Source organism: Notothenia rossii (genome assembly GCF_949606895.1).
Source record: "Notothenia rossii genome assembly, chromosome: 2".
Classification (NCBI taxonomy): Eukaryota; Metazoa; Chordata; class Actinopteri; order Perciformes; family Nototheniidae; genus Notothenia; species Notothenia rossii.
The window spans coordinates 40688161-40710311 of NC_136904.1; the positions used below are offsets into that span (position 1 = coordinate 40688161).

Here is a 22151-nt window from a genome sequence, read left to right on the forward strand (position 1 = left end):
TTCCATATGAAAAAAAAACGTTTCGTAAAAGATAAAATCATACTTTATTCAGCAGTGCTTGCTTTACTCTTTGAAAGTCAGAACATGAATGCATTGTAATAAATGGTTCGGCTGCATTAAATATATTACACATCAGTCGTAATTCTTTATTTTTATTTATCTACAGAAATCGGGCTCAGAATAGACCGGAAACTATTCTTTTCCCGTTCAGTTTGAATTTCACAATAAAGTTAGTAGTAATATTTTGTTTTGATATTATTGTTTTTTATTAACTACTAGACCGCTGAGTCATGTTAAGACCATCTTTTCTGTGTTGCTGTGGGTTTTTTCCATCGCTTTTGTGTTACAAATATCAAAACAATAACTAAATATATCCGTCGTAAACTAAACCAGAAACAGCAGTATATTTTATTTTGTTAACACTGTAAACTCGACAGCTTTTTAACCCAGACCACCTACTGGTTAAAGCACGTTATTACACGTTTAGAGTAATGCAATGCAGGTAGATTGTGTTGCTTTTTAATGACTGTTTAAAATGCCTTTTTCTTAACGTCTTTTAGTATTATTAACTACTTGTTACTAGTTGCTAGGGACGCTGCTATCGATATTGTGTTTCGCAACATGTTCTCTATCTATGGCACGTCTCTACTGGGAGTTGTAGTTTTAAGACGTTTTCGTATTTCCCATAATAAGATGTTGCCAGTATACTGTGAACATCCCTGGATGTTTAGGGGATAGGAAACACTCAAATTTAAAACATATAATTAATAAATGGGTGAAAATTGCTTGTGCCCATAATGGGCAGCATATATACCCACATGCCAGCTAAGGTCAGAAGAGCTTTATTTAACAGCTGGTCTTATGTTTGTGACACCTCCTGTTGTTAATTGATAACATTACATTACATTAATTGATAAGCCTGAAACATGCACTTGTCAAGGTTCAGAGGCAAATTTTGCAAATATGGCAGTAGCCATCGATCATTTTAAGATAAGATATACTTTATTGATCCCAAGTTGGAAACATTTGCGTTACATCAGCAGGTGTAACAGTTGTAAATATGCAGTGGTGTTTATTTGTAAATCATTTAGTATAATCACACAAATTCTGTGTTTTATATTTAATAATTCTGTGTTCTTTATTTATTGATTGTTCAATACCTGACAAGGCCGGAGATGAAATATCTATATACATCCTATAAGAGTATAATACATATGTATAATATGAGTTAAAATAAGTGCTTCAACATAGTTAACATTGCTGGAGGTATGCTGCACAAATATTGATATATTTCTTGTAATGCACTATTGAGGAACCTGCGACCCAAGTTCTCATTCATAACACACCGTTCGATGTCTCACTATGGGATGCGCCTCAACGCGTATGCAAACAGAAGCATCAATCTCATTACGCCAATCGTGATTGGCGTAATCAGTTTATTACGTATTAGTTTATCCCTCCACGCCGACACCCCGGCGAGCGAGGACGGATTCTTCTCTCCCTCACACCAGAGGAGACGGAGATAAAAGATATTAACACACCAGTTAATATTAAAAAATCTGCCCGCCGTTTTTCCTTTCGGAATAACGATAAGGTTTTGATTTTTTCTTTCAAACGGTAACATACCTGTTACTAGTTTCTCCCTCCACGCCGACACCCCGGCTAATGAGGATGGACCCTTCTCTCCCTCACACCAGAGGAGACGGAGGCTCGGAGACTCGGCTCGGAGACTCGGCTCGGAGACTCGGCTCGGAGACTCGGCTCGGAAACTCGGCTCTGCGGCTGCGGATTTAAGATTTCGAGCACGGACTCACACCAGGTCTGCTCGTCCTGCCTTGGGCTGAAACACGCCCAGGAAGCTCTCGATAACCCTAGTTCGTGTGGGCATTGTGCCCGCTTCACCGTCAAGAGCCTCCGCCGACGGCTAGCGCGCCAAGCTAGCCTGTCGGGACAGGACCCCTTCATGTCCGTTGATTTGCCGGCGGGACATGGTGGCGACCGCCGCAGAGATTGAGCCCCGCGCTGTGTCAGGCTGGGGCTCAACAACGGCGGTAGCTGCGGAATCGGAGCCCCGCACCATGTCAGGTTGGGGCCCTGTGGCGGCAAGAGCTGCGAGAGCGGAGCCCCGTGCTGTGTCAAGCTGGGGCGCCCAACTAGACCTCACCGTGGTTCCACCCGCGGAGGATGTCCTGGAGCTGGATTATATGGAGCAGGATGAAGAGGATACCTCTGAGTTCCTCTTATCCGACTCGGATGAGCACGAAGATGACATCTTCATTTCATCTGCTCAGGCTGCAAAGCCGGAGGCGATGTCCGCTCCCCCGGGCGAAAGCACACCAGCTTCGCCCTGCCTCAGTATGGACTTGCAGGCCGTGTGCCAACGCGCTGCGTCCAGGCTGGACATACCCTGGCCTGAAGTGGCCAAGGAGACCTCCAGATCTCGCTATGAGGGGTATAACTTGCCCCAAGCAGCGAGGATGAAGAGGCAGCTTCTCCCAGTCTTTCCAGAGATGCTGGACAAGGTGTCGGTCTCGTGGAGAGCCCGCCCTTTCAGCAACAAGGCCCCAATCCAGGGTGCCTCCTCTTTGGACTGTGACGGCATGGAGAAACTCGGCCTGTTCCACATGCCGCCCATGGAGCCGCAGGTGGCAGCCCACCTCCAACCACGGCTGGCTTCGGCACCAAGCAAGAACCCCGCGCTACCGGCAAAGGCAGACCTCTTCCAGTCAGCACTGACCGAACGAGCCTATAAAGCCGCAGCTTTGTCCGTTAGGGCGCTCAACATCTCCTCGCTGCTGACCGCCTACCAGGCGGAGCTCTGCGAGGACATGAAGAACAAACCTGAGCCTGCCGTGTGGGACAAAATCGCAGCGATCACGGACATTTGCCTCCGTGTGCAGCGCAGTGCAGTCCAAGCCACGGGCAAAGCACTGGGGATAATGGTTGTACAGGAGAGAGCCAGGTGGCTTAACCTGACGAAGCTTCCAGACCGGGAAAAAAAGGATGTCTTGGACATGCCTATTGTTCCCGAGGGCATATTTGGCTCCGCTCTAGCTTTGATGCAGCAGCGGTGTGAATCCAAAAAGAAGGAGGATGAGGCTCTCCAGCTTTGTCGAAGGGTCCAGCCGCCGCCTTCAACGGCCCCGCGGCAGTCCTTCGCTCAGGCTGCCTCACGTCCTGCCCGTTTCAAACAATAAACAGTCTGACGTCTACCCCCCTTCTAAGAGTGGCTGCTGCCTCTCTCAGAAGGCGGACGATGAACGGGGCTGTGAAGGCATCACCGCCACGCGCATGCGCAGTGTCGACCGGGGTTGTCAACCTGGGGTACCACCGTGTTCAGACACTAGAGGGCCCCATAACACAACAAATAAAGACACAGAGGGCAGACGACAGGGATGTGACATCTCCACTCTCTTTGAGAAGCGAAAAGTGGAGGATGCTCACAGATTCTGCTTGGGTTTTCAAGACAATAGCACAGGGTTACAGACTCCAATTCGCTGTCACCCCCCCTCACTTTTCGGCATTCTGCATTCGCATGCCCGGTGAGAGTCGGCACATATTCTGGAGCAAGAGATTCTCTCGCTACTAGAAAAGAAAGCTATATCTATAATACCCTCCGAACAGAGTCAGAGCAGCTTTTATTCCAAGTATTTCCTCATTCCCAAACGGGGAGGGAACGGAATTCGGCCAATACTAGATTTGAGGGCTCTGAACAAATATCTAAAAAGATACAAATTCAGAATGCTCACTCACACATCTCTGTTGCGTCTCCTGCGCTAAAACGATTGGTTCACATCAGTTGACCTGAAAGACGCGTATTTCCACATCCCAGTATATTATCCACACAGGAAATATCTGAGGTTCGCCTTTCAGGGTATCTGTTATGAGTACAGAGTACTTCCCTTCGGTCTGTCTCTCAGCCCACGAGTGTTTGTACGGTGTAAGGAAGCCGCGATAGCCCCGTTAAGACAACAGGGTATTCGCCTGGCAACTTATCTGGATGATTGGCTCCTTCTCGCACAGTCGGAGCAAGAGGCTATTACGCAGACGAATGTCCTCGAAAAACACCTGCTCGACCTGGGTTTGGTAATAAACGCAGAAAAGAGCATGTTGTCCCCAGTCCAGACTGTACTCTTCCTGGGCCAACTCCTGAATTCGGTGCCCTTTACAGCCCGCCTGTCAGCAGTGAGAGTGAAAGCCTTCAGGGCTTGCCTCGCTCATTTCCAGCCACGCAAATATGTTCTCTTCAGATCATGTCTGCGGTTACTGGGGCTCATGGCGTTAGTCGGTGGTACGACTGGGACGCTTACACATGAGGGAGTTTCAGCGCTGGGTAGCTGCCCTCAGACTGGACCCCGCGCATCATGGCGCGCAGAGAGTGATGGTCACTATAAAATGCGTAATGGCACTGCGCCACTGGCTGCACCCGACTTTTCTAGTACGGGGCGTGCCTGTCCTATCGCGGAAGGTGGTCACCACAGACGCATGTCTGACGGGCTGGGGGGGTATATACGAAGGTCGACCTGTGAGGGGTCTCTGGAGCAGAGACCTCCAACGGTCACACATAAATTATCTGGAGCTTTTAGCGGTGTTCCTCACCCTGAAACGCTTTCTGCCTTTTCTCAGAGGACATCATGTCCTCGTGAGGACAGACAACACGACCACAATATCGTATATAAACCGCCAAGGGGGTTTGCGTTCTCTCCAGTTACACATGCTGGCACGCAAACTGATCTTATGGAGCTGCGGACGTCTCCTCTCTCTGAGAGCGACGCACGTACCAGGAGTGATGAACCTCGGGGCAGATCTGCTGTCCAGAGGTGCACCACTGTATGGACTCTACATTCAATAATTGTGAGTCAGCTGTGGGTGAGTTACGGCCAGGCCGCGGTGGATCTGTTCGCATCAAAAGAAAACGCTCAATGTCAGCTGTTCTTTTCAATGCGCGATTTAAACGCACCGTTAGACATGGACATCAAAAGAAAACGCTCAATGTCACCTGTTCTTTTCAATGCACGACTTAAACGCACCGTTAGGCGTGGACGCGTTGGCCTCCGGTCCTTCTGTACGCGTTCCCACCCCTGGCTCTGATACCCCCAACAACGCCACACACTGATCCTAATAGCTCCACACTGGCCTGCAATGTACTGGCTGGCGGAAATATATCAGCTGCTGTGCGGGCAGCCGTGGCAGCTCCCGCTACGCAGGGACATACTGTCTCAGGCGGGGGGGACGATTTTTCACCCACACCCAGAGCGCTTGGCACTATGGGCCTTGCCCGTAAGTGGTATAACCTGAATACAGTGGGACTCCCTCAGAAGGTGATAAACACTATTCAGAGTGCAAGAGCTTCCTCCACCAGGTCCCTCTATGACTGTAAGTGGAGAGTGTTTGAGGAGTGGTGCCTTCAAAAGGGACACATCTCTTTTCAATGTCCTGTCGGGGTGATTCTATCATTTCTACAGGACCTGATTGATAAACACAGAGCTTTCTCTACGATCAAAGTATACCTGGCTGCTATTGCTGCATGCCATGTGGGCTTTGAGGGAAAGACGGCTAGCCAACATCCCTTGGTCTGCCGTTTTATGAAAGGGGCTCGCAGGCTCCTCCCTGTTTCCAGGTCACTGGTACCCTTATGGGACTTGGCAGTGGTTTTAGATGGGCTCACTCAACCTACATTTGAACCCCTGGAAGAAGCTGACATGAAACACCTGTCACTGAAGACAGTGTTGTTACTCGCTCTGGCATCTGACAAGCGAGTCAGTGACATTCATGCGCTCTCTGTACATCCTTCATGCACTCAGTTTGCCCCGGGGCAAACGAGAGTGTTGCTGAAGCCCAACCCTGCCTTTGTACCTAAGTGGCCAGGCGGCACCAGACGGCCCTTCTTGCTAAGGCGAAGCGAGAAGAGGTGCTTATTTTGAATGACGAATAACGAGTAATGAATATACTTTATAGGGATCCTATTCATATCTAATAATAAAAATAATGAAATTCAATAACATGCTTTAACCACCAGGTGTCCCTTTCTATCAGCTGTGCACCTTTATGGTGTAAATACAGCCTATCTACCAATTTGATCAAATATAAAAGTCAGCCGAATTAGTGTTGATCCTGCAAAGAGACTCATTGTGTGAAAAGAAATGTAAAATGTTAATTGCTGATATATTTATGATCCACGTCACGTTTTGAGTGTTGGCGGCAGTTCCTCATGTTTGTCGAGAAGTCTTCTCATCAGGGCTCTATAAATAGAGAACTACGGCAGATATTTAATATTTAATGCAGCCGAACCGTGTATTACAATGCCGTTATGTGATGACTTTCAAAGACAAAAGCAAGCACACTCGGAATAAAGTATTGTTTTATTTTTTTTAAATGTTTTCGGTCTATTTGTTAATGACGATGTGAGATGTGAGACTGGAATTGCACAGGGGAAAATAACGTATCTTTAGATGCGGATTTTGTTAAACTAATAAGTTTGCGCTGTGGACTACATTGACGGGGAAGGGGGAAGCAATACAGATAACACCATTAAACAGTTACACAACATAACAGAAATAATATCGATAGCAGCGTCCCTAGCAACCACCTTGGTAACAATGAAAACGTTCTCTGGACGCAATTTCCTGAAGTAATCTTCGTAATAACTAGCAAACTAAAGATCATGTACATCCACTGCACACATAATCTGAAATAACAACTGATATTTCTCGCATCAAATGACATCAAAACGCATTTTAATGGCCAAACTAACTTTAAAATAGGCATTTTCCACCGAGAATAAAACGAAGTTTGGCCATGTTTTTTTTTTTGTGGGAGAAATTTGAAGATCACGTGACATAGACGCCAGCCATTGGAATGAATGGTGAAAACAAACGGGGTTTGTCAAACAGAGCACAAGGTGTAGTCCTAAACGATAGCTGGGGATTCTGGGTAGTGTAGTGTCTTCTGCCATCCTTTACTCCGAAAATATATGTGTTTCTCGGAATCGAAGGAGAAAAATATAAAAGCATTGCACACAATTTAATCCAATCAATGAAACGCTCACATTGCCTTTAAGGGCAGCCGACACAAACGAATGCCGTGCTTCCATGAGCGTCAAATCCCGCCGCAGATGGGAATACATTGCAATCAGTTGAAAGCTATTTGTGTCCCTTTATGAAGCTGAAGGAGCCTAGGAGCGTCACAACTGCACGCCACGGGACCCTGACCAAACGTCGCTCCTGGACGATTATGGAGTCAGAGTGTGTTGTCAGGGACTAAATTGTAAGTGTAATACCCCCGCTTGGCCACTTCACAATTTTGCGTCAGTGGCCAGCGCTCTTCCTGGGGGCATGGGGTACATGCCAAGTCTCTTATTTGTCATTTCCTCGCTCCTCGCTCGAACTGGAAGTTGTTCTGGTGCGCCATCCAAGGCGAGGAGCGATAACAGAGGAGCGATAACGGAACTGTGTGCCTTTTATTAGTAGTAGATCAACGAACATGTCTGCAAACACAAACTCCCTCAAAACTCTCTGCAGAGACTGACAGTCGATCCAGATGCATCAGCTGTTGCTGTCATCACAAACGGAAGTCGCTTAACGTGACCCTCAAAGGAAAGGACATCCCATTGCTCTTAAAACACATTTCCTTGCTTCCTCTCTCTTCTCCTGGTTGAGGAAAATATGCAAGTGAGGGAAGCACGGATGCAAGTTAAGTGACCTGGCATGCAGGGTTGGTTGTGCTCCCTTAGACTTTGCTAGAACAAGGAAACTACGGCAAGCCTATAGAGACAAACAGTGCCAAACAGGCAACACTCTGCCAACCCTCTTTAAGGGGCAGCGCAGGTTAACTGATGGGGCTTAAAATACATTATGACCCACATATCCACACCTCTACAATCTTCTGTGTTAGTCCAATCAATCGTCTACTCTATGCAGTAACATATTTTAAAATGTATGTGTTCTTCCCTCAAGTAAAGTTGAGTTTGTGTCTAAAGAAATACATGTAACATCGTAACATGTCATTGTATAGCATTAACGCAAAAATAATCTATGCAAATGTTATTATCGATGCAATATAATTCACCCTATAATGCACAATACATGTGGTATTCATAGAAAGGATTGGAGAGAAAAGGCCATAAAGAAAAAAGTTACATTTGTGGCAATATGGTAGTTATTTGTCTCCAACATATTCCATTTACCCACACTTGGAGTACATGACTCTTGGTTACGTTATTTTCTTCAGTTAGTAAGCAGACCATTTCTTCTGTGTGCAGGGACTTTAGCTAATTGTTCTTTTAAGGGTTAACAAACTCTACGGCTCCACAGTGAGCCATGCCCCTCAACCAATGCAATTATCGTGGAATGTGTTTTTTTTTACACAAATACGGTCTACCGCTTGTTTGTCCATGGACAGAAGTATAGAAAGTGGATCGCTTGCTAAAAACGTTGTGATCTTGATATACTAATCAGTTTTCAAGGAAACTGCAATCACTTTCACACTAATCTTAAGAATCAAGTAATTGACCTCCTCTTCTGTTTGCACTTTTTCGCCACAGAGGACCTACGTCACCAGGGAGATCGTGGCTACAGACGGGGGGAACAGGAGCAGTTCTGTGGAGTTGTCTGTCACCATCACCAACGTGAAGAACCAGCCTCCACAGTGGGACAAAGACAGCTACAGCATGGTCATACCCGAAAACACCGTCAGAGACACGCCCATCGTGGTACGTTAGGGTGGGGGTTTATATTTGGTACACATATTGGTGCATTTCCAACACATATTACATATTTGTACCTTTGTGTTGCCTGACCATCAAATGTGTAGCTTTTACCCTGGTTTAATACGAAACTTATCGTAAATCATCTCCCAAATCTTGGTTCCATCTTTTGAGCCAACTTCCTTGCAACTCATTATCACAAGTTTTTATTTAATCTTTCAAACATATGGTCTTGTGGTCTTCTTGGGTGAGATCAATCTGAGTGATGAAAGTAAAAAGGTATCCAGGAGGTGTGTGGTGCAGTGGGTTGTGCGTATGTATTGGGATAAGGCATATGTACAGGTTCAAGCCCCACTGCAGTCAGCATGTTGTTGTGTCCCTGAGACATTTCACCCCAAATTGTGGGGATTTCCCAGAGTATTGAGTCTGTAAGTTTCTTTGGATAAAAGCATCTAACAAGTGACATGTAATGTATAAAAACAGGCAATAAAAAATGCTTTACATGAGATCAAAAATGCAGTAGAGTTATGTTAAACACAATAAAAAAATATGATTTAATATTTCTGTTTTATACAATCTGACAATAAAACAAATATAATCACAGCTGGCTCCTGAACAGCAATGTGTTTTGCCAAATTCAAAAAAGATAAATCATAGTTGATAAATTATTAATCAAAATAAACAGCAAGCATCCATACTCATGCAGTATATTCACAGTACATACAAATTCACACATAAATAAGCACAAGAAGAAATAAGTATCCTCCTTACACATCTGATGCACTCTGCTACTGAAGTACACACTCTGCATCCAGCCTTCTGAGAAAAGTGCTTTCATGTTCTCACAACTGTAAGCGTGCAATTATGCACACACATTTTTGTACTTTTGATTTTAAATATCAAATGGTAGGTTTCCAGTGACAATGAAAGTTGTCAAACTTTATAATCCCTTAACATCAACAAGCGCTCCGGTCCGGCACCTTTTTTCAGTTGTCTTTTGAGCTTCTTGTAGCATTTTGTATTTGCAGCGTTTTGTCAATGCAGCGCTTTTAGTAAACGCTGTACGTTACTTCAAGTTTGGGAATGTTTTCTAAAAGCTGCGCATGTGTTGTTTTATCGTTCTTGAAACTGCAGCGTGTTTATCCAAAGGGAAGTGTTATGGGACGTTGTAGTGTTTTCGCACCTGCCATCCTACAAACTGATACTTAAGTACAATACTCGAGTAAATATACTTGGTTACATTCCACTACTGGTCAATGCTGATCAACAAAATATTGTTACTTAGAGACATTATTGTGTGGAATTTCAAAAGAGCTAATTGTTAAACAACCCCTGCTACAGAAAACACCTCATGTCATCCCTGTTGAGGCAGAATCTCTGCTTCGCGCGTTCCTCTATGAGTTTGTTTTAAAAGAAGGAAAAGTCAAAGCACCAGGATAAGGGTTAAACAATAATCTGCTTTAATGGTAAAAAACATACAATACATCACCCAATCACCTAATCACCTAATCACGAAGCACTCTGCAGAGTACTCCGGGCTCAGGTTCTACCACCGTGTGAGACACGTCTCAGGAACGGCAAGTCAAAAACAAGAGCGCCAATCCTCAAAATGATCACAACATTTAACCACAGGTGGGAAGGAGTTTTATCGCTTGCTCTTCCCTAGCTATTTGTTATTGGCGAGTTCACTTCTGAGCGAGCTAGCCAGTGAGTTGGCAGTGTTCCATTGGTCGGTTTCACTTCTGGGCGGGACCCCAGGTAGTGAGTCAGCAGTTTGTTGATTCCATCTGTTGCTTCTGTGCGCGTATGTGTGTGTGTTTGTCCCTCTGCCCTTAGGCAGATCCCCCAATCAATGATTTGGAGTCATGACAGAGGACTCTTTGACAGGACACATACTCATTCCCCTTAAACATCTTCAACACACACAAACATCCTATCATGTATCTTATCACACAACAGTCACATGTTTTTCCTAATGAAAGCCATATTTGTAAATATCCAAACGTCATCGTCTCATGACATCTTTAGGATTAGGTAAATAACAAAGCTTAACTGTTCCCATGGCCTAAGGCCTTCCTTGACCTTCTTCTCACCTAAAAGTCAACTATCTGGAATGAATACAGACATTAATGAGAACAAAAGACTATGGCCTCGGTAACTGTTTGACTAAATTCTCAAGGCCTCTTTTGGGGTATGTAGGAGATAAATCATTAATTCTACAATACTTTAACTTCCTTATATCTGAAAATGTATCTGGGAATTCCCCTGTTAATTGCAAAAACCGTGGATGATTAACAGAGAGACCCTAGCACTCTCCTGATATTCTGGGAACTGCAAAGCAGATGTCAAAGGTCATTTGTATTATGCCTAACCACAGATAGCCAAAAAACCACCCTTTTGATTACACATAAAAGTGGAAGAAAAGACTATTGCGCTATATTTAAAAGAGGAAAAATGTACTTTGTCCCTTCAAATTTAACACACACGAATATATATAAGGTGACATTAAAATAAATATATCACACCCCTTATTTCTTTTAATAGTTTTCTTTGTTTTTATATTTTATCCCACATTATTAGCGCAATGTATCTTGTTCAGTGCATTTGATTATTCATAGTGATAGACATTATTTTCTCACAATCTCTTGAAAAGCAATTAAGTCCTTTCAAGTTGCCATTGAATATGTGTATCCAAGAGATGGAAATGAAAAGACAGAGGAGAGCAGTATCCATCTGAAAATGTTAATGTGTCTGTGAGCTGTGCTGCTAAGATGCGAGAGAGTTTGTGATCTCTGCAGTTCAGTGTATTAATGGAGATGGTATTGTTGATTTGGTTCATATGCACTGATGTAACCTCTCTCAGCGGGTTGTATCAGCTCTACCTTGGAAAAAGTTTGTTTTTATGGCCCTAAATCAGCACATACAGTCATCAGGCATGCCAATTCTGCCTCCCTGATATGGAGTCTCATTATTGTAACTGCTGTGCTTTGCAGGTTGAATACATACAGCTGGGTCGCCCATAGGCAAGCAGCAGCACGTCGGAGATGGCGTTTTTGATTTTAATTGGGGTGCATTTGGCATCAGCTGTGAATGGCCTTTGCTTAATTTGGGAATGGAGAATGAAGTATATTTCCCTTTGATCCCTCAGGACTTTAGCGGACTGTTGTCTAGTCAGTCTACTGTCAGTCAAACTGTTTGAATCTTACTGCTTTAATATTTTAGCGTTCATTATCATGGGCTAAAAAAGGCTTTTTTCTCCATTGGGCAGATCATTTTCCACTCTTTAAAATGCGCACTTCCCTTGAAGCTCAGCAGCAGCTGTCCTCTTAGCACTAGAACCTCCAACTTTTAACATTTACCCATGGCGGCTTTTTTATTCTCACTTTGTTTCAATAAAATATTCAAGAATCCCAGGATGTGATTTTTCCCAAAAGGGCTAGTATGTAGCACCCCATTTTACTCAAAAGTTTCCAAGACTTATACAAATGCCATTTATACATATACAGTAGGCACTAGCAGGTAAATGTGACCCCTATAGAGAAGGCATATTCTCACCATCAAGTATGCTCCTAAATGTTTAATGTTGCAATAACTTAGTCAAGTGCTGTCTTTATAAATCTGGGTCATAAGCTAACCTTTAGTATGGCAAGTTTAAGAGATTGATGTCCATCAGGCAATAGACTTGGTGAAAGCATTGAGTAAATGAGAGTCTGATGGTGGGGAGGTTTCAGAACCAGTGGTGATCTAACTAAGTACATTTTCCTCGAGTATTGTACTTAAGTACCATTTTGACATACTTTACTTAAAGATGGGGTATGTCATTTTGGAGAAACCATCTCGAGTGCGCTAGAATTTGAAAATACATAGCCGGAAAAAATCTGCCACTTCCTTACAGAGCCCCTCCTCCAACACACACAAACGCACACATGACCAATGAGGGCACGAGATAAGTTTGTGCACAGATGGAAGGCAGACAGGCAGGTATGCCATCCAGTTATTTTAGCCGGGCCGGCTAAAATGATTGGTCATGCTTTTTAAAGTGCTACGACTTCCACAGATGACATTTTGTTATAGATTTTTTGCCAAAGCACTTAAGATATTCATTGCTATCGGGATGTTAAGAGCATTCCATGGAATATAACAAAAAGTGTATCTCGAGCCGGTTTCTCAAACTTACCTACCCCACCTTTAAGTATTTCCATTTTATGCTTCTTTATACTTTTACTCTTTCAGAGCCAAATATTGTACTTTTAACTCCACACAAACTAAAATGCCCTTACTGTACATGTATTTGCTAGTGTAAAACATAGGATTACATTATATTATCTAATAGTATGATACTGTGAAAAGTGCCATTCTGCATAGCAAGTACTTTTACTACTGATAAATAAGTACATAACTGGTAATACTCCTTTACTTCTGCTTCAGTAACATTTCAATGCAGGACTTTTACTTGAAATTAAGTCTAGTAGAGTACTTGTTCCACCACTTTGTACCCCAATGCATTATAATAGTACGCAAAGTTTACATGTTGGAAAACCCTGGCGGTTATAGTGTCACAATCATAGCTGTAATTCCATTTATTTGCCTTAGAATTGGGAATTTGACACATTCAAAATCCTGTGAAATTCAAAATACTGGCCTTGGGGACTCAATTTAAACCTAAAGTAAGGAAAAGATAACTATACAGTATATGTGTAGGTGCATGACAATATGTTGCTTGGACAATCTGTTGCTGACACAGACTTTATGTTTTGGTCCTACCTTTTTTTTCGTTTATTGGGTAAAATAACAAACTCCCAAGGAGTCAGGGTGGCGTAATGTTGTATCGTCTCATCTGTCAACAACTGGTAGACTTTTCACTCAGACAAGTACTCTGTGTGGGATAGTAGCTAAATTTGTAACCAGAGTTATCACTATTAATGTTGTTGTTTTTTTAATCAAATGGCTTACAGAGTACAGAGGTAGCATCCTCACAAGCTACATTTCCCAGGAATTGGTTTTGCTTGTGTAACCCCCGGTGTAGTGTTCCCTCGGCAACAGACCACTCAGAGCTGGTGAATACTTTGGTTTATTTCACTGCGTTTCTGCGTTTGAATGGACACATAAAAAGGACACGTTTCTCAAAAGATCCTCACGCGGTATGAGAATCTCCCACAATCCATTGCGGAAACAAAGCTACAGTAATGCAGGCACGCATTTGTAACACCAGATGGCGTGATTCTCCAATTTAATCCGGATTTTACACCAACCTTTATAACTCTGTTACATACACCCCCCTAAAATTCTGCTAAATTGGGGCAAAACACAGAAAACGACAAAACACACAGGAGATACAAAATACACGCTGTGTAGAAATTTGAGCATAACCTTGTTTAAGTCAGTTTGAAACTGTCCACTTGGAACAAGTCAGCAAGAGATTGGCCAAACCCCTTCATAACATAGACACAAAAGATGCCGTGTACACCTCTTATAAAATAAACATTACTCTTCTACATCTTGAAATTACTGAGGGACACTGTAAGACAGTGCAAATACTAATTGAAAAAAAAAACTAAAACATATATATATATATATATATATATAATCACTATCAGGAGTCTAACCAAAGAATATGTCTCTCATAATAGAAAACACAGAACCACTTGTTGACACTGAGTCATCAACAATCTGCTCATTCATTTCACAAATGAGTCGAGCTGGAGGTTTTATAGGTCTACCTGCCCTAGTGCAAAGTGGAAGAGGCTGTTCACTAACTACATGGCCCTGTGTGAGTGCACCTAGTTGTGTATATGTTGCCATGTCAGGGGAGGGCACACAATGAGCTCTTTCTGCTGAGGACTGTAAATATGCATCTTGAGGCACCTCACATTCAACAGTGGAGGGCAACTGTGCAACACGTACGAAAGAGTCTGAGGAATTCAAAACCTCACACACAACATGTGAGATCAAAGACTCTTCTGCTTCTGAAGGTGCTGTGCTCACATCCACTACTGAAGAACAATCAGGCTGACTGGCTGTCTCATCCCCATCATTTGCATCCTCCATCTGCAGGAGCCAGTTAACTGTCTTCGTCTCACTGTTCTGTACAGACAGAGAAACCACTGGGTCACTTTGTCCACTTCCAGTGACAGAAGAGCAGCTTGACTCAAGATCTTCATCACCTCCCACGGGGAGAAAACTCACAGGAAGCAGGAGATTCCTATGAACAACTTTTTCCTTTGACGTCACAGGGTCTCTAATGCAGTACACATTGATTCCTGGCTTCACAGATATCACTTCATAAACTGTGGAAACCCATCTGTCTGCAATCTTTCTTTTCCCTCTCTCACCACGATTTGCAAGCAAGACTCTGTCACCAATAGTGAGAGGTGACCCTTTTGCTTTGCGGTTGTAGTTCTTTGCCTGACGCGCCTGTTCAGTCCGACTGTTCTGCCGGGCAATGTGAGCAGCTTCAGCCTGGTCACGTTTCAAGCGGGAAACAAACTCACAATGGTCAACAACAGCACTGCTAGAGAGGGCATGCTGGAACACAACATCAACTGGCAGACGTGGGATCCTCCCAAACATGAGAAAGAAAGGTGCAAAGCCTGTTGTCTCATGCTCAGTGCAATTGTAACAGAATGTCAGCATTTGGAGCATTTGTGGCCACCTGGCCTTGGAATGTGGAGGCAGGGCCCTTATCATGCCCCCAAGTGTTCTGTTGTACCGCTCGACAACTCCATTCCCCGTAGGATGGTAAGGGGTGGTGTGTGACTTCTGGACGCCAGCTACCTCCATGAGCTCTTTAATGAGTTGACTCTCAAAATTGGCTCCTTGATCGGCATGGATGCGTTTGGGGAAACCATATATGCAGAAAAAGTCATTCCAAAGTCGACGAGCGACCTGTTTAGCTGACTGATTTTTACACGGGAATGCATGAGACATTTTAGTAAAATGATCTGTGACTACCAAAACATCCACACACTTTTTGTCAGTCTGTTCAGCAGTCCAGAAATCAATACAGACTAGTTCCATCGGTTCAGAGGTGCAAATGCTTTCAAGAGGAGCACGGTCGTTAGGCTCATGTGTTTTTCCAACCACACATCGGAAACAATTCCTCACATGATTGATGATGTCACGTTCCATTCCTATCCAAAAGAATCTCTGCCTGGCAAGAGAAAGTGTGCGGGCCTGTCCCAGATGACCAGCTGAGTCATGTATGCCATTGAGAACTTGGGCCTTAAGGGAGTCTGGAACCACAATTTGGTGGATTGTCGTGTTCATTTGTCTGTCTTTCTTTACCTTGCACAAAATACCATCCTTGACGGAGAGTTTGGGCAAGTGTCTTAGCAGTTTTGTCACTCAGCGAGACTCAGCAGCACGCTCACGTCTCGTGGGTCTCCTGCGGCGCTGGATGTAATAGAGAGCCCTGCCTATGACATCATCCTGCTCTTGGAGATTAACAAGTTCACTCTTTGGTAGAGAGGAAGTCTGGTCGACACCAGCGACCTGAAAAACAGCTGGTCCTGTTCCTCTCACTTGGCCGACATCTCCAGTGTCGTGTGCATCCAACACTGCTGAGACTTCATGTGATGACAGGGACCCTTGAGAAGGAGGCTGGGTGATGACAGCGACTTCCTCGGACTGATCAACAACCACCTGGCAGTTATTAGTACACCTAAATGCATCCTGCACTGTTCTATCCACCATCCCAGACATGTGGTTCAGTAAAAACGCATAAGGTTCAGTCACAAGACGGTGGCTCATGCACGACTGGACAAATGGCTCTCTACTTAATGCATCAGCGACCACATTCTTTGGACCAGGGATATAGTTCAGGTCAAAACTGTATGCTGCGAGCTTTGAAACCCACCTCTGCTCACAAGCATTCAACCTAGGCTTAGTCAAGATGTATGTCAATGGGTTATTATCCGTCCAGACTGTGAAGTGTCGCCCTTTTAGCAAATGGCTAAATTTGTCACAAACTGCCCATTTAAGAGCGAGAAACTCAAGTCGATGTGCTGGATAGTTCAGCTGAGAGTGGGAAAGTGTCTTGCTAGCAAATGCTACAGGTCTGGCCATCTTTCCATCAGGAGGCAACTGTGAAAGGACGGCCCCTATGCCATCAAAGGAGGCATCAACTGCAAGAATGAATGGAGCGTTAAAATTTGGATGTGCTAAAGTGACACTGTGCACCAGCTCATACTTCAATGTTCCAAATGCTTCTTTGCACTCATCATTCCAGTCTGTTGGAGAGAGTCTGACATTGCCTTTTTTAAACTTTGGTTTGTGGCCTCTCCCTCTTTTGTGTGGTGTGGCAGGCTCAGACACAAGGTTGAACAGCGGCTTAGCTTTGGCAGAACATCCCTCAATGAAATGGTGGTAATAGAGAACCATCCCTAAGAAAGACCGGATTTTCTTAGCACACGGTGTTTGCCCATCTTGCTCCATCAAGTCAGCTTCCTGCATATCATTTATAACCTCCACTTTACTCGGGTCGGTCTTAACACCATCCTCACAAATAATGTGTCCCAGAAATTTGACTGACCTGCGTAGAAAGTAGCAATTCTTAGGGGAGAGCTTTAAGTTGTTGGCAGCAAGACGTGAGAAAACCATCTGTAGACGCTCAAGTGCAACCTGTTCAGATGGAGCATAGACCATGAAGTCATCCATGTAGCATAGCAGACTTGTGAAGTTCTCATCCCCAAAGATGGACATCATCATTCGCATGAAAGTGGCAGGGCTGTTCGACAAGCCCTGGGGCATCCTGTTGTATTCATGAAGACCGAATGGGGAGGAGAACGCTGTATATTTTCTGTCATCTTCATGCAGCCCGACATTGTAGAACCCTGACGTGAGGTCCATTGTGGAAAATAACACATTTCCACCAAGCGCAGCAAGGGCATCAGTCTGATGGGGCAATGGATGTGCATCTTTTACTGTTCTTGCGTTCAACCACCTGAAGTCATTGCAGAGGCGAAGGTCACCATTTGGTTTGACAACAAGGACAAGGGGTGATGAGTATTCACTCTGAGATTTGCGAATGATCCCTAATTCCTCCATGTCATTCAGAGCAGTCCGTAGCTTGTCATAGTGGCATGGCGGAACCCGCCTGTATGGAAGTCTGAAGGGCTTTTCATCAACCAGGTGTATTCTGTGCACAAAATCCACTGCCTCGCCACAGTCCATTTTGTGCTTCGAAAATGTTGATTCATACTGCTCAATGATTTTCATCAGCTTATCTTTCCACTCGAAAGAGACCTCACAAGATGAGAGGTCCAAATCCTGCAAACCCATGTCACTCAAGATGCGGGACATCTCGTCCTCTGACCTTGGCTCAGGCGATGGGCTGTATGTGTACTGTGCACTGGATTGGACGCGAACTGGATCTGGTAAATCCTGCACTGAAAGACAGGGGGACACATCAGCAACCTTTGCATTCTTTTTAAGGGTGAGTGGCTTTTCAGTGGGGTTTACAATTTTGACAGGAACCCAGCCATTTCCCCATAAGGACGTGACAACCCTCCCCACCAGAATTTGTGCAGGTCTGGCTTTTGACTGGGTGGGCTCAATGATGACTGTACTCCCTACTGCAGAGACATCAGACTCAGGTAATTTCGTCCCCACACCAAACTTTCAGACATTGGCTATAGAATTACACATCTTTTCAGTTTTGCCGTGCCAATTTTGTTAGTCCCTGCTCCACCTTTGCATTCATCTGAGCAGGACAGCAGGGACATCAAATTGGGCAAACTATCACTCTGAACACTTGTCACAGGAGATGTGATATTTTGGCAACTTACAGTTTTTTTCATCTGCGAAATGAGCCACTTGATGGCGTTGCTGCCGAGAATCATTTCATCAGTCTGGCCTGGCACAACTAGAACAGGAATTATTACCTTATAGCCATAAACTGATGCAGTAAGATCATACATGGCAGTTGGAGTAACAAGGTGACCACCACAACCAACTATGACAAAGTCTTCAGCTGATTTCCTTTCCATGTTAGGGACAGATTGTGAAATTCTTCTGTCAGCTGCCTCACTAATTGTGCATGCCATAGATCCACTGTCCACTAATGCTTTGAGAGCATGTCCATTATCGGTGGTCACAGCCGTGTGGAATAGACTCAGTCTCCGGGAGTCTTTGCAGCCTTTGTACAATCAGTGTCTTATTTGATGGCACCATTCTGCTGTAGGTGTCATACAATGTTTCACAATCATCAATGTCTTTCATATCCAAGGTGGAAGGCTCACTCACATAATCTGCACTATCCTCCCTCTTGCACAGATCATTCAGTTTCCCTGCTGGTTGTAGTGAAGAGGACGTCTCCCCTCTGGGCAGTCAAGTCTTGGGTGACCAGGTAAGTGACACAGAAAGCAAAGTCTGTTCTCTCGACAGTGTATGAAAGCAGAGTGAGAGCTGTCATTACATATAGAACAAGGCATGTCCATAAAGCCCTCAATCTTTGGTGGCTTGTTGCTAGTATGTTGCCTCCTATTAGCTTGAGCATACCCAGGGGCCTGAAGCAACACCTTCTCCAGCATGCCAATCAACCTCTCGAAAGCAGGGTACTCCTGGCTCACAGCTTGTGCCTGTTTGGGAATGTCTGACACTAAAGCAACATTAGTGCTCACCTCAGCTACATTCATGTTTATCCTGCCTCTCTCTGTGGAAGACGTCAGTCCCTTCTCTAAATGGTATTCATCTAGCACTTCCTGAACTTATCGTGCTGAACATTTATCAATTGTCTTGGACCTAAACGTAAGAGCTAAATCTCTGCTGGGGCAGTGTCTGATGAACATACGTGTGACTTCAATACTGGGATTATCAAACACCTTACCCTGTTCCCTAAGACAACTGTCAGCCACATCGACAGCTCTGTTTAGTCTGAGCCAGTACTCATATGGGTCCTCTTGTTCTTTTGGTAGGGTGGAATAAAAGTCAGCCAGAGGCACAGAAGACCAATGGCTGGAGCTGAAATGTTTGCGGAGGAGTCCATAGATGGCCTGCGGGTTCTCTTGGACATCAATTCCACTATTTCTTATCCCAAACTTCACAACATCCTTTGCTCTGCCCCTCAGGTGAATCAGAATTTCTTCAGCTTGATGCTCTGGGTGGATACTGCTTTTCCTGATGTAATTTCTAATCAAATCAACCCATTCATCAACAGGCAGTGTGTCTGAACTCTCTCCTCTGAACACAGGTGGTTCTTTAACTCCTCTCTGAGTGACTAGCTGAACTTGGGAGAGATCCAGCGTTTGGCTGGGGAGTGTGTCTTTTTTAATGCATTTTTCTTCATGACTCGTGTGTACAGCAGCTGTAGTGTTAATGCGACATAATGCTATCAGCTAGCTGCTGCCCTATCTGCTGCACAATAGTGCTAATTTGGTCAGCTAGTCCGACATCATCAGGTGGGTTGGGGACTGATGTGCTAAAACACTGTGGTGTAGATAACTCTACTGTATGCTGGATGGAAGGTGTCATCACATCTCCACTTCTGATAGGACTGTGCACTGAATCCCCATCAAAAGTTTTCCTATCCCCCACCTTTAAGTCACCTAGTGGAAATGGAACAGGTGTGCTACATAGCCCTCTACCCCTACCAACATTGAAAGGAGTGATTTCAAAGGTATTAAATCTACTGGAACTCATGTTTCATCGATAGTAAACCAAAATAAAATGACAAGTTCAAAAGAATAAGGCTTGTATCAACAAAATAAACCTGAGAGTCCAACACACTGAAGGAATTGAAGCTCCAAAACGTTGCAGCGGCGAGAAGACATCCACCCTGGTCCGGCGTAGTGAAGAACGGGTCACGGTACCAATGTAACCCCCGGTGTAGTGTCCCCTCGGCAACAGACCACTCAGAGCTGGTGAATACTTTGGTTTATTTCACTGCGTTTCTGCGTTTGAATGGACACATAAAAAGGACACGTTTCTCAAAAGATCCTCACGCGGTATGAGAATCTCCCACAATCCATTGCGGTAACAAAGCTACAGTAATGCAGGCATGCATTTGTAACACCAGATGATGTGATTCTCCAATTTAACCCGGATTTTACACCAACCTTTATAACTCTGTTACACTTGCTGTGTCCAGATGGCAATCCTAGATTTACAAAACTCTCAGGAGATGGGATAGGTTATGCATTGACTTGTAATCACAAATCAAAGAAACGACCCCTCCTGCACCCTGAATAAAAAAAGCTAAGGACTACTAAGGGACTCCACAGCATGCGCAGACAAAAGCACTATGACACTGACATCAAATCATCCATTTCTCTTCTAAAGGGACAACATACACACAACCTTGAGTTTAGCTAATGGAATATTGGCAGAGGGTAAGGATGGAGAGGAATGTATCCTAAGGGAAAACACACTGCTTGGTTATGTTAATATGCTACACTGTACACTGTGCATTAGTGTAAGTCAGGTGGCTATCATCAGTAATACAACATATCTCCTAATGCTTTTGCAATATTGTATTTGTGAGACTCACGGAAAGAAAGATACCATCGTCCAATGAAAGAAGTGTGCGTTATTGAGGGGCCGTAATTCCGTAATAACCCTAGCCCAACGCTGTAAATGTTCGCTCTGCCATCGCGTGAAGGGTTCTACTAACAAGCGACCAACCGAAAGGTCAACCGAAAGGTTAATGTTGTTGCACTTCACAAAGGCACGTCACGTCACCTCGCCACACACCCCAAGTATATTTCAGATCTGTGGGAAAAACTGTAATTATCATATATACAGTGGTGTATTATTATGATTTTTTCTAATCATAATAATCATAATGATAATAATTTTAATTTAATATATTTTTTTATATTTTGTATATGATACATTTGTATTATAGACGTGTTGTTATACAAATAATGCATTTAGTTAAACTCATTGTTGTAGCTTAGCATGCTATATCTCCCTGGGATCAGCTTTAATGTAGTGAAGTGTCTTTTAATATAAAGTAAATGGTAGCCGAACTCACTATCATTTCCAAGTAGCTTGCCAAACAATGCTGCCAGTACTGACTCTAGACCATTTCTGGAAGTCCAGGTGTTATTTCACTCTAAATGATTGAGACACCTTATCATATTGGAAATGCACCTTTAATCCTCTTCTTTGTGTCCAACAGACCATCAAAGCCACCTCCCCTCTTGGGGATCCGAGGGTGACGTATAACTTGGAGGACGGCATGGTCCCAGAGACCAACATGCCAGTTCGCTTCTACCTGACCCCCAACAGAGAGGACGGTTCGGCCTCCATCCTGGTTGCAGAGCCCCTGGACTATGAGACCACCAGACACTTCATGCTGCGAGTCCGGGCCCAGAATCGTGGCTGCTGTTCCGCTGGCGGCCTTCACCACGGTCTATATCAATGTCACAGGTGAGACTTTTTACATTGTAACTGCTCTATTAGATTATTTCAATTATGTATTAGTATCCCATCTTCCATTGAAATATCT

The 22151-nt window shown here is 44.2% G+C and overlaps 1 protein-coding gene across 1 annotated transcript in view; it reads left to right on the forward strand.

The window, feature by feature from the left end:
* LOC307030058 (neural-cadherin-like) overlaps positions 1 to 22151 on the forward strand; it is a 597902-nt gene that overhangs the window by 317904 nt on the left and 257847 nt on the right. The window contains 3 exon segments of the mRNA XM_079666281.1: positions 8543 to 8710; positions 21822 to 22019; positions 22021 to 22072. Coding sequence (XP_079522407.1) covers positions 8543 to 8710; positions 21822 to 22019; positions 22021 to 22072 — 418 coding nt within the window.